Below are 11,624 nucleotides of genomic sequence, written 5' to 3' on the forward strand. Positions count from 1 at the left end.
GATCATCTATGCAACTGTCTCAAGAGGGCCTGTGGTCCTCGCAGAGCACACAACAAGCTCAGGAAATTTCACACAAATCACACAAATCATACTGGACAAGATACCGCCCAACAATGCGAAGATGTCCTACATATACGATAAATTCCTGTTCCACTACGTAGTTCAGGTGAGAGCCTATACCATCAAACATTGTCTTTGATGCTTCGATACAGTGTTGCTTGTCTTAGAGGATGTGGTCGTATTAGAGAAAGATACCTGCAGTGTACAGCGGAATCTCGTTTCTTGTTGCCTCGTGTTTGTATTTCTTTGACCGCACGTCCTTTGGCCTACGTATTCAATATTGTGAGATCTAATTGTGTCTCTCTCTGCACAATGGTCTTCTCTTATATGTACCCGAACAGCGGTACCTATTTGTGTGTAGCTGTTGTTTATGTATCAGGTCGGTGTGCAATTTAGCCCACCGCCACTATGCTCAGCACCCTAGTCGATGTCAGCCAAAGCTGCGAGCGGCCTTACTGGTTATGTACTATTGTGTTGCGGTGCATACTGACTAACCGTTTAGGTAGTCTCGGCTATCAAGACGAGTGCACCTATCTCTGTATGACGCAGACTACGTGTGTTTTTATTGCGGTGCATGCTGTCCAAGCTTCAAGTTATTCCGGCTATCAGGATGGATACACATATCTCTGCATGGCCAATGAGGAGTTTCAAAGACGAATTGCCTTTGCCTTCTTGACCGACATACAATCAAGATTTCAAAGTACCTTGGGGATGCGTGCAAACACCGCCGGTGCCTATTCCCTAAACGAACAGTTCAAGCCTGTACTACAAACACAGGTAGAATACGACATCTCATCGAGTATCTTCTTTCTTCTCTGTCTGGTTGACCATTCTAAGTCGTTGGTGTCCAAAATCGTCTGCATCGTTGTGCCACTAAAATAATCGATGCTTCGCTCTTCAACAGATGGAATACTATTCCTTCAATCCGAATGCAGATCGTATCGTACAGGTTCAAGGGGAGATAGACGAGGTTAAGAAAGTGATGGTGGAAAATATAGGCAAGCTATGTGTTCCGAGGTTACATACGCGTGTCTGGTTTTCAATAGTCTTTCCGGTGGCAGTTATAGTTAAATAATAAATTTACATATACTACAAACAGAGAAAGTACTGGAGAGGGGCGAGCACATTGAACTCTTGGTGGATCGGACCGAAACGCTCAATCAACAGGTATGTAGTAGACATATCTCAAAATTTCTGGTGTCCTTTTAGACGCCGTCTTACCAGGTCACTCTCATGCTTTCGTGTTGTTGTAGGGAAAGTGAGTCTTACTTCCACTTAACAGCGAACAATCCCATTTTAAATTGATAGGCATTTCACTTCAAGAAGAAGGCAACCGTAATGAAGAGGCAATACTGGTGGAAGAACAAGAAATATTTACTGATAATCATTCTGATCGTGGCGGTAAGTGAACAATTGCATCCACCAAACTCTACCAGATACATCGGAGTCGTAGTATATATAGCAAGCTTTTACACAAGTAGCTTGATAGTTCGGAGGGTTGAGTTGCAGCACTCGCAAGCGATGGTTTCGTATCAGTTGCCATTGTTGCTTTCCTTTAATTGATAACCGTGTTTATTATTTTACAATACAGTTGGTGGCGTATATACTGTTCGCATGGACTTGCGGAGGTCCCAACCTTCCTTGTTTGCAGAAGGATACATGAATACTATTTGCACCCGTTATTGTGACCGACTTTGTAAGGAGGTTTGCTTTGCGCGGTTACTGTCAATGAGGAGGACCAAATGCGCAAGCCTTCCACAGGCTGCTTAGGCCAAATTGACTTTTGTCAGTGCCTTTCGAATTAAAGCAAACTGAGCGCAGTCTGGATCTACTCGTGGCAATTTGTCTTGCTTTCTGCAAGTTCGTCGTCGTAGGTGGCATCGACACAATATGAATGAAATCGAGACTAATACTGGCAGGTGTGGTTTTCTGCCCAACAACCCGTCAGCATCATGCTGTCTCATTTTCCGGATGAAGAATTGCTGCAGATGTGGAAATACCTGTGACTTTTTTCTATATTAAAGTGAAATGCCCTCCCCGAACAACATAATCTTTTTCTAAATACTTCAGTGTCTGAGCGGAATATGAGACTTTCACAAGGTGATAAAAAAATAGCTACTTGTTCTATCTCCTTCCGACTGTTCATAGTGATTCGTGTGCTGACTATTTCAGATAATAGTTGGATTGAGCGGGACTACCTGTCTTATACTTTAACATACATATGTCAACTACTACCTATAGACAATTCCACGAATTCAACACAACTAGTCATGATTTTCAACTCTTCGTTGTATCCTATCTGTCCCAATGTATTGCCTGGCTGAAATATAAATAATAGCTATTTGCTAAGGGATGTGGAGAACTAAAAGGCCTGATAGTGAAGACTACAACAACACCTCGATTCTGATCTATTTTCGTTCAATTCTTCACTCCAGAGTTAAGCTATTCGAATATTCTCGTTGCCTCTTACGAAGCACAGGTATAGGTATATGGACATAAGGTTTGGTTTAAGATACCATAATCCGGCGGCCAGCCTATCTAAGCTGTTTTTATAAATGAGTGCTTCCCTGAAGGGCTGGACAAGAATTAAACTGAGTGAGATATACTATAACAGATGCAGCCACGAGTCTTGAAAATTAGTTTTTTTTTAGTCTAAAGCAGACTTTAAACACAGTATCGAGTTCATTTAGTGAAGCACTTCGTGCCCAATGCCACGCATGTGAAAACCAAAGCTAGAAGACGTGGCGGACGATAGAAGGTTGATATCCCTGCTTCTCCATACATCTTAAATTTAGGCAAGGGTCTGTTCAATGTAGTATATTCCATATCGATTGAGAACAGCGGCCATCTTAAATTTACTAATTATTTATCTGGGATTTTTACACATACTGTCGGCATGGCACAATGTCTAGCCTGACTGATCCGAGTTCATACGTCGGATTGAAGCACCGACAGTCAATCCGTCAGTTCCTGGAGCATGGTGACTGTGCCGCTTCCAGCCACAGACTTACTAGAATATATCGGAATTGCCTTCCACGGATGTGAAGATGTTTGCATCTGATTTGGGCGTTGATTGGTTTCAATTGACTGTCAGCGAATTGAAACCAGCGCAATTTTATAACGAGCTGAAAGACTTCATGACAGAACCAGACAAAAGAATATCAAATATGATTCCACATACAAGTTTTCGGCGTCACATTTTGCGGTACTCTATTTTGACTGAAGTCGTGCTGGAATACGGAATTTTCTTCATTGTTCAGACCCGCTAGAAAGTACTCCCTGGTATAGTTATGATAAATTTATATGTTAAGATGTATATCAATCAAGAAATGAAAACAGTAACGATGAGGAGGGAATATACAGTACTTTGAATCAAACCGCTACTACCCTCTATTACAATGCCAAGTAACTTCATAATAATTACCTGTCGTCGTCAGGATTTGGGATCACAGGCCCACCATCCGCACGAGATGCATTCGCAATCCCCTTGCTTGTACTCCCATTGGGCCTCTCAATATCATCAACTAGAGGAGGAGGCACCGGCACGTCTCGTTCTAGTTCATCATTGCCGTTCTTCTTCATAGGCGGTGGCACAGGTGACGGTGTTGCAAAACGTTCTAATGGTGGAGGGGCCACCTTAAAGACGCCATCAAATGATGTTATGGAGTCAAAAAGTGGTGGTGTGACGGCCGTCGTATCCAATTCCGGCAAAGGCGATGGTAAGACATCTCGCTCTATCTCTGGAGCATCAGCTGGTACCAGAGCCCGTTGATTTGCTTCGATACCCTTTTCTGCTGCGAGGGTCGGCGACGGCTTCCTAGGTGGGTTTGGGCTCCGAAGGTTATCGACATCCAAATCGGAATCCGATGCCACGCCGTTTGATTCAAAATCTGGCAAGGGAGGAGGGCACTCCTTGAATATATTCTCAGTCTGTGTGTGGTAGTTGACCTCCAAGAATGTATCGTCGAGAGGGAGTGGCAGTGTCGGAGGTGAAGCTGCTGAGGGCTCCTTGATCCTCGGGGTCACAAAGGAATTCACTGGAGATAACCTGTCTGGTGATGCCTCTGGTGTGTATTCCTCAAGGAACGGTGGCGGACTTGCGGATGGCGTGTGCGCGATAAACGTTGATTTGGATTCTGGGGGTGATGAATTGTCCTTAGTAGCCTCGAGTTTAGTTTCGGTCCTAGGTTCGACTTTGGGTTTGGCACTGTCGGGCGAAGCTGGTGGTAGAGGTGGGGGAAGTTCGGGCGAAGCGCACTCCTGCCCATCGTTGCTTTTCACCTTTGGCTCATCTTGAGGCTGGACCTTATACGTGAAAGAAATGTAATATTTGATTAGAGAATACAACTCAGTTCCATCGGGTTCAAACACTTAAAGAATAGAGAGGAGATAAACACGGCATGTGTGCAAAGATCTGAGCTAAATTTACACACGATGCTACATGCTATACAAATAGAACTCCTAATAGAAGTGACTAATGTCTATATTGTAATACTATCAGTGATAAAGTCCATCGTAGCAAATTGCAAACCCTGGTCCAAATTACGTGTTTATGTACCACTGGAACAGTCGGCGGGGAAAAAGGCTGCGACGGCGTTCTGGAACTTTCTACGGAGGAGGGCGATTTAGACATGTTTAACACGCCAGCAATAGGAGGTACGACGTGTGTTCGTGGCGATTTCGAAGATGTACTTTGTGGTTGAGTTAGCGCAGGACCTTTCGGTGATCGACGTTTGTATGCCTTCAGTGTATCTAATTGGTCACTAGCATCGGCGTCGCCACCACCATCATCATTCTCAAAGAGAGTTTTGCCAGACTTTCCCTTACTATGTTCGCTGGATTTGTCATGATTTTGACCAAAACCGTCTGTCTCATCTTCACTATCACTGGCGCCCCAAGTCAAAGTACGCTCGGCACCTCCCTTTTTCTTTCGGGCCTTGTCTTTAGTAGCTCTTGTGGATGCGACAGAAAATTGAGTGTCATCCTGACTGTCATCGAGTCCGAATAAACTATCGCTCGCTTGCCTAGGCTTAGATCCCTTCCGTTTGTCTTTCTTTCCAGGGCTAATGAGGTTGCCCATGATCTTCCTACTCACATCCTCGGAGAACAGATCATCGTCTCCTTCAAAAAGGCTATTTGCCTTGTTAATGCCTAAATTGCTTTCCATTATAGATTCCATCATGGCAGATTTCTTCGGTTTTGCAGACTGCGTAGCGCTTAGACCGAAATCATCTGCTTCGTCGCTTCCATCATCCCCAAACAATCCGCTAGAAGCAACATTTGAGATGACAGGTCGTATGTGTATTTTCTTTGACGATACAGACGAGACTGTCGGTTCAATATTGGCAGAGGCACCCTTAACTTCTATTGGCACATTTTCTGATTTTCTGGTAACATTCGCGCTCGACCTGTCCATCGCACTCCATACTTCCGCACTCCGACTGGCACTCTCACCAATGAGTGTTTCGGCCGACTCGCCCGCATTCTCTATTAAATCTCCACTACTCTCATCTGCTATGGCTTCTTTATTGAGCGCGGCATATGATTTAAGACTCTTGTGCCCAGTAACATTTGGACCGTTAGAGCTGTCTCCGGCAATTATGGGCGTGCTCGTGGATGACGCTCCGGCGTCCTTGATACTTGTAGACGAGCCCGAATTTTCGAGTGTGTCTATTGCAACGGGTTCGATATCAATATCGGATCTTATTGACGGTGTAGTGATTCCTTCGACAATACGTCCCTCACATACTATAGTAGCATGACCTTTAGTAACCCCAGTTTGAAAACTAATATTTACACTACGCAGCTTGCGATCGGGTATACCAGATGATTGGAATGTTCCATCACTGCCAGTCTCCTCCTCATCGCTTCCAAACATACCGACAGTAGTGTTTGAGGAAGGGCCACGCTGAGTAGTACTGACAACTGGATTCTTTTTCACCTCCCATCCAGTTTTCCGATTGCCATTTATCGACTTCCGACCGGCATTCGGTATAGCGCTGAACAGCTCATCGGTTTCAGAACCGCTGTCTTCGCCCTCGAGCGAGCCGGTGTGAGAACTATCCTTTCCGCTATATACTCCCTTGTCCTTCCTACTCCTTGCGACTCTCATCTTGTTTTGTTTAGGGGGTTCGCTAAATATGTCTCTCTTGTCATCTCTGGCCAATACCTCCGTGAGTTCATCATCAGAATCATCAAACATGCTTCTGGCCGACTTCTTCGTTCGGCCTTGGCTTTTTTGCCTGCGGTCGCTTTCTTTCGCTAAAGTGCGCGTAATGGTGTCGAATCCGTCCTCCTCCCTCTCAATGTCGCCGAACAATGACTGTGGTACTTTCTTTCGCAGCGCGCTACTGGTGAAATGCGACGATGGAGTGTCGAATATACCTCCGACGTCGGATGCACTGCCATCCAAATCATCGATCGCTGCAGGCTTTGAGACTGCGAAGGCCTTCGATGAGCTCTCCTTTGTACCAATCATCTTGCCTGGCTTTTCACTAAACAACCCCAGCGAGGCAGCGGAACGGGAGCTATCCACTACTCTGTCGCTTGTAGAAGAACTTTTAGTTCGTCTGCTAGTTGATGTTTTGGCATGCGCATTTGGAACAATCTTAGATGTCGTACTCTGTTTCGGTGAGAGCTTGCCTTCTTGGGGGCTTCGTCGCGAAGTGGCACTTGTTGTTCTCGCACTCTTTGAGGAGAATACCGATGCAGCCGCCGTATTCCTCCCATCCGTTTGAGCGCTTTCCACCGGGGCAGTATCCTCCTGCGCCTGTGCGAATATATTGGCTACATTTGCATCGTTTTGGCCCAACATATTGCTCTCTTTATTGCGAGACCGGCCACCGCGCATTTTTGAACTGGAATTTACATCAGTTGCTACCGTGTTCGGATCGTATTTCTTCGTCCCCACACCCAGTGGATTCAGGCTAACAAACCTTTCGCGGGCAGGAGGCTTTTTCACACTCGATGTCACGACAAACTCATCAGCATCTCCATCAGCAATTGCATCTGATCCTATAGCTCCACTTATTGCACCCTTCTTTCTAATCTTTTCTGCGCCGAATATACTCAACTTCTGTTTTAATTTCTTCTGACTGCCAAATAGAGACCCACCATTTCCTTCTCGGCTAACAAGCTTACTGGCAGAGCTAGGTCCAAAAAGTCCGTCCTCCTCATCAGTTTCGGCACGATCATTGTAGAGGCCAAAAGCCAATGTTTTAGCCTTAGACCTCGTAGGCCCCTTCTCTGCACCATTTTCTTCATCAGAAGCATCATCGTCAAAAAGATTTATGGCATCGCTACAGGGCCCAACTCCAGAGTTGACGGAGAGCATACGACCGACTTGAAGGTTAGCTAACGGCGAGTGCGCGATAGGTTGCGTTTCAAAAATGACTGGCCTGTTGTTCGTGGGAATTTCAGAGTTTCTATCATCCGAGTGCGCTTCCATCGAGGAGCGCGTGCCTGATTCCGACGTATTTCGAATACTATTCGCGCCTGCGCCCTTAGCTTCTGATTTGTCGTCTGTGGGTTCGTTTCTTGCTGGCGTATTCTCAACGACTTCAATATTTGCGACCTTCTGGGATTGGATGTCAATTTTCGCGGTCATATCATCTCCATCTGTACTTGTGTCCGTCTCAACCGGTCTGCCTTCTCCAACAGTGCTCGAATTCGATACCAGTCCGATATCAGTTATGTTTGCTTTCTGCAAGGAAAGAGTTCTTGGCTTTGGGTCGGACAGTTCCCGTTCAATATTTTGCTCGCTCCTAGAGTCAAACTCCGCTGTATCCTTGTTCTCGGTAACCTTTGTATCCGATTCCGACACGCTATCTTCCGCGCTACTCACCGATTGGTCGGTCAGCTTCGGTGCTGTCTCGTCCGTTTCCGAGTCACATGCCTTATCCTCCGCAGGGAGACGCGAAGACGTTCTCCACACAGCGGGGGATCGTGGGGCTATCTTATTTCGACTATCACAAACAGGAGTGAACAAATCAGAATCCTCGGCATCGCCGTCACTATCGAACAGCCCAACAGACTTGGGTGGTTCTTTAGGTTCCTCTATCTCTGTAGGCACCGGAGGTGTCGGTACTATAACTGGTGCAGGAGTTTGACGCACAGGTTTGATTGGCGACTTGTGTTTTCGCGGCTTGTGCACTACCGGCTCGGCAGCGAATAGATCTTCGTCGCTGTTCTCGTCAATTGAGAAGCTAAAAACTTTCTTCCGTTCTTTTATCTTTGGTGCACATTCTCTCGCGTCATTGTTTGCTTCCGGGAACGTCTCACTGGTGATTGGACCCACATCGTTGCTCGCAATCCCGCTCGCGGTCTCCTTGTCATTCGCGGAAGGTTCAGTTCCGTTCGTTGTAGAGTCGTTTGGGACCCCCGCTGAGGAAAGCGAAGCACTGGCGGATGTATACAGCGAGTCGTCGTTGCTAGTCCTCCCACCATCCTCCATCGATACACAGTCCTGGATATTGGCCACTGTCTGCTTTGCTGTTGTTGGTTGAGAAGTGCATGTGCTCGCCGCTTCATCCTTGCTGGTGTCAGTGGATAAATCTGGGTTGAATTCCAAAAAAGTGACAGGCCCGCACGAAGATTGCTCAGCGTCGTCACTAGATGTATGATTATTGACAGGGTTAATTCTCTCATCTGATGTCTCAGTGGTAAGATCAGCAGGAGATTCACCGTCCATTTCGCCACTGTGAGCACCCTTGTCTATGCTATCACTGAAGCTCGCAGAAGAGTCAGTTGTCACTATCTTGCTCTCACGTACGGACACGTCCTTTACTCCGTTCCCATCTCCCACGTTATCATCTGCTGATCTTTGGCAATTTCCGCCTTGATCACCTGACTCTGCAGCGCTCGCCACATTCTTATTGTCCGACGAGTGATCAATATCCAGTATTGGATCAGCGAGCGCATCATCACGACTGGAGTCTTCCTGAGACGCGTCGCATAGCTGGGAATTTGAAGAACTCTCAGTGGCAATAGTTGGTGATAGTATGGGGCTGGCATCAGTTGTATCTTGCGAGCTGTCACTATCATTGAACAGACTATCTTTGAGAGTTTCCGATTGGGTCTCACTCGCCATCTCGCCGCTAAACAAGTCATTCATGGTCTCGCTTTTAGTTCGATTTCGTATTGCGCGTAAAGGTTGCACCTTTGGATTGTCCTTATTCGCATCGGTTCGGGCTTCTTCTATGGTTTCTCGCAATGTCGAGGTGAATTTGTCACAGGTGGAACTGTTGGCTGATAACGCCGACGTTGTATCAAACTCTGGTTCGTCTGAATCGGACGCTGTATAGAAGAGCAAAAATATGCACAAGATTAAAAAATACGACGACTACAGAGAGCGGTGGAGGGAGGAATGAAGCAACTATTATGGCCTAAAATGTTAAAAAGATATACTGAATTGGGTTAATGCCTCTGTACTATGGCTTGCATATAAATCCAGGTCACATTTAAAATCAAATGCGCTAGCTAACCTATTACAAGCCTAATCGTGCAATGGCACACTCCCACGGCGCTATGAACAATATAATTTATTCAACTGAAGAAAAAACCCCCAGGCCATAAGCAAACATCCGTATAGGATATTATATATAGCTCAGATGACTGAATATATATTCTACAAATATGTGTGTCTTATTACATGAAATATACGATGAACTCACCAGTTATGTGCGCAGGACGCTTCACACGTCCCATTAACGGATCATCATAGTACTCATCTTCCACGTTCGGCGACTTAGCGTCCTCTGTGTTTAGAGCTCCTTTCGACGCGTCCCCGCCGTTGTCACTCCCTTCCAAATCCTGATCGTCATCATCAAAGAATAAAGATCTAGAAGACTCCGTCATCGCTGGCTTGCTTGCAGTGTCGTACGACTCATTTTCGTGTTGGCAAAACTCTGACATATTATCTACTGATGGTGGTAGAAATAGACCCGGTGCCGCTTGGCGGGCCGACTGCTTCGGCCGCGCGGCATTCTTGTCACCAGACATAAGTGGAAGACTAGCTTCGGTAGTCGCGTGAAAATTCGGCTCTGCTTTATCATGTCCAGTGCTGAAATGTGCGTGCATTTTCCAGAGAATGACATTATAAAATTTATACTGAAGATCATGGATTGCAGAAAGCACGAGGCTTCGAATGATACAAACCCTGAATATGTACTGCACAACCTACAGTGCATAAAACATATACCAGTCTCTGGCATTTCGATTGTGTAATTTTTTTGAACTTGAGAATCGGGAAAGCAGTGTAGTTGGAAGATGTGTGACAACAATCAGAACGTGAACAAAAATAAATACATGATACAACTTCGGACACGCCGTGATTCCGGAACCCTTTTCCAGCCATGTCATGACCAGCGATAACGGATTTAACCAATCGCTACTAAACAACTCGACGTCAACCTACACAAACATTTGTGGCTTTTGTAAACACGCGATTAAACTGCACGTTCAAAAAAAAAACATTAAAGATCATGCATGCTCAAATTATTACGGAGTCTCCAGTTCACAACAGCCGGGCTAATCAACACATACTCATTGTCCGGAGCAGTCTCCACATTCGAATCAAGCCCTTCTCTACTTGCCACAGCAGCATCATCTTCGCGTTCATTTACAGATGGCAAACCCTCTGAGTTTGATACTGAACTCTGATTCGACGATGTACTTCCCGAAGAGTGCTTATCAATAGCATCGAAGGTTTGATCGGGGACTGAAGAGCTATTCAATGTTTCTGTTGAATTACCGAGGGCTGAAACTTCATCGTCAACCAAACCCTGTACACTTTCCTTTTGGCGTATTGTGCTGATAGCTTTATCGATGGCCCCGTCTATGAGCTTCTCCTCCGATTCATCATCTCGGATAGGTGACTCTATACCTTGATGGTTCACAACTGTATCATCGGTTTCCCCTATCAACCCTTCAACGACATCTCCTTCACTCATGATTTCAACTCAAGATGGAATATTTCCAGACGTTATGTCAATATATGTGCGCAAGATGCGTCAAATATAGTAATTCGATATCCAGTTTCCATTGGCAGCAAAGAAGAGCACGCCGAGGTTGATTCACTGCAACAGAGAGGTAACATTGGATATCTGACAGTTAAAAAACTATAATCAATGAAGAGCCTTAGCTTCCTCTGTCGAACAAACTTTTCGACATTGCACAATGGCGCAGAACATGCAATTAAATACATTTCGACGATGGAACCGTTAACGTGGCATTGATAATCGATCTCTATCAGCACGGAGCTAACGCAAAAAAAACCGGTGCAAGTGACACTTGCGATAAAATAAACATTTCAATAAATATGTATTCACATGAATACAGAAATGGTATATATATATATATATATATATATATACTTATATATATATACATATATATATATACATATATATATACGTATATGCATACATACATAAGCACATACATACATACAGGCATGCATGAATTATAATATATATATATATATATATATATAGATATACATAGATATATATATACATACATACATATATACATATATATATATACATACATATATATATATAAAT

At 44.9% G+C, this 11,624-nt stretch overlaps 2 protein-coding genes across 2 annotated transcripts in view; one reads left to right on the forward strand and one right to left on the reverse strand.

Annotated features, from left to right (window-relative positions):
• The window catches only part of SARC_06299 (hypothetical protein), a 2,145-nt gene extending 43 nt beyond the window's left edge, over positions 1-2,102 (forward strand). The window contains exons 1-6 of the mRNA XM_014299801.1: positions 1-166; positions 670-837; positions 965-1,058; positions 1,160-1,227; positions 1,369-1,461; positions 1,652-2,102. The exon at positions 1-166 is cut by the window's left edge and continues 43 nt beyond it. Of these exons, the coding sequence (XP_014155276.1) occupies positions 1-166; positions 670-837; positions 965-1,058; positions 1,160-1,227; positions 1,369-1,461; positions 1,652-1,723 (661 nt within the window). The 3' untranslated portion in view covers positions 1,724-2,102. The remainder of the gene's footprint in view (positions 167-669; positions 838-964; positions 1,059-1,159; positions 1,228-1,368; positions 1,462-1,651) is intronic.
• Positions 2,103-2,898: 796 nt separating this feature from the next.
• On the reverse strand, positions 2,899-11,143 carry SARC_06300 (hypothetical protein). The gene is made up of 6 exons (XM_014299802.1): positions 10,603-11,143; positions 9,732-10,120; positions 4,619-9,354; positions 3,485-4,365; positions 3,242-3,339; positions 2,899-3,117 (listed from the first exon to the last, which is right to left on the reverse strand). Exons 1-6 carry the CDS (start codon positions 11,007-11,009, stop codon positions 3,071-3,073), a joined length of 6,558 nt encoding a protein of 2,185 aa, XP_014155277.1. The 5' UTR covers positions 11,010-11,143; the 3' UTR covers positions 2,899-3,070.
• Positions 11,144-11,624: the final 481 nt, after the last annotated feature.

Source organism: Sphaeroforma arctica (genome assembly GCF_001186125.1).
Source record: "Sphaeroforma arctica JP610 unplaced genomic scaffold supercont1.443, whole genome shotgun sequence".
Classification (NCBI taxonomy): domain Eukaryota; class Ichthyosporea; order Ichthyophonida; genus Sphaeroforma; species Sphaeroforma arctica.

What these genes read in the sequence shown, in the direction of transcription:
- SARC_06300 (XM_014299802.1), bottom strand. Translation starts at nt 11,009, where the DNA reads ATGAGTGAAGGAGATGTCGTTGAAGGGTTGATAGGGGAAACCGATGAT. An exon ending in GAGACTGCTCCGGACAATGA is followed by an intron (nt 10,121 to 10,602) that starts GTATGTGTTGAT and finishes CGCACATTTCAG; the next exon opens with CACTGGACATGATAAAGCAG. An exon ending in CCCCGCCGACTGTTCCAGTG is followed by an intron (nt 4,366 to 4,618) that starts GTACATAAACAC and finishes TTCACGTATAAG; the next exon opens with GTCCAGCCTCAAGATGAGCC.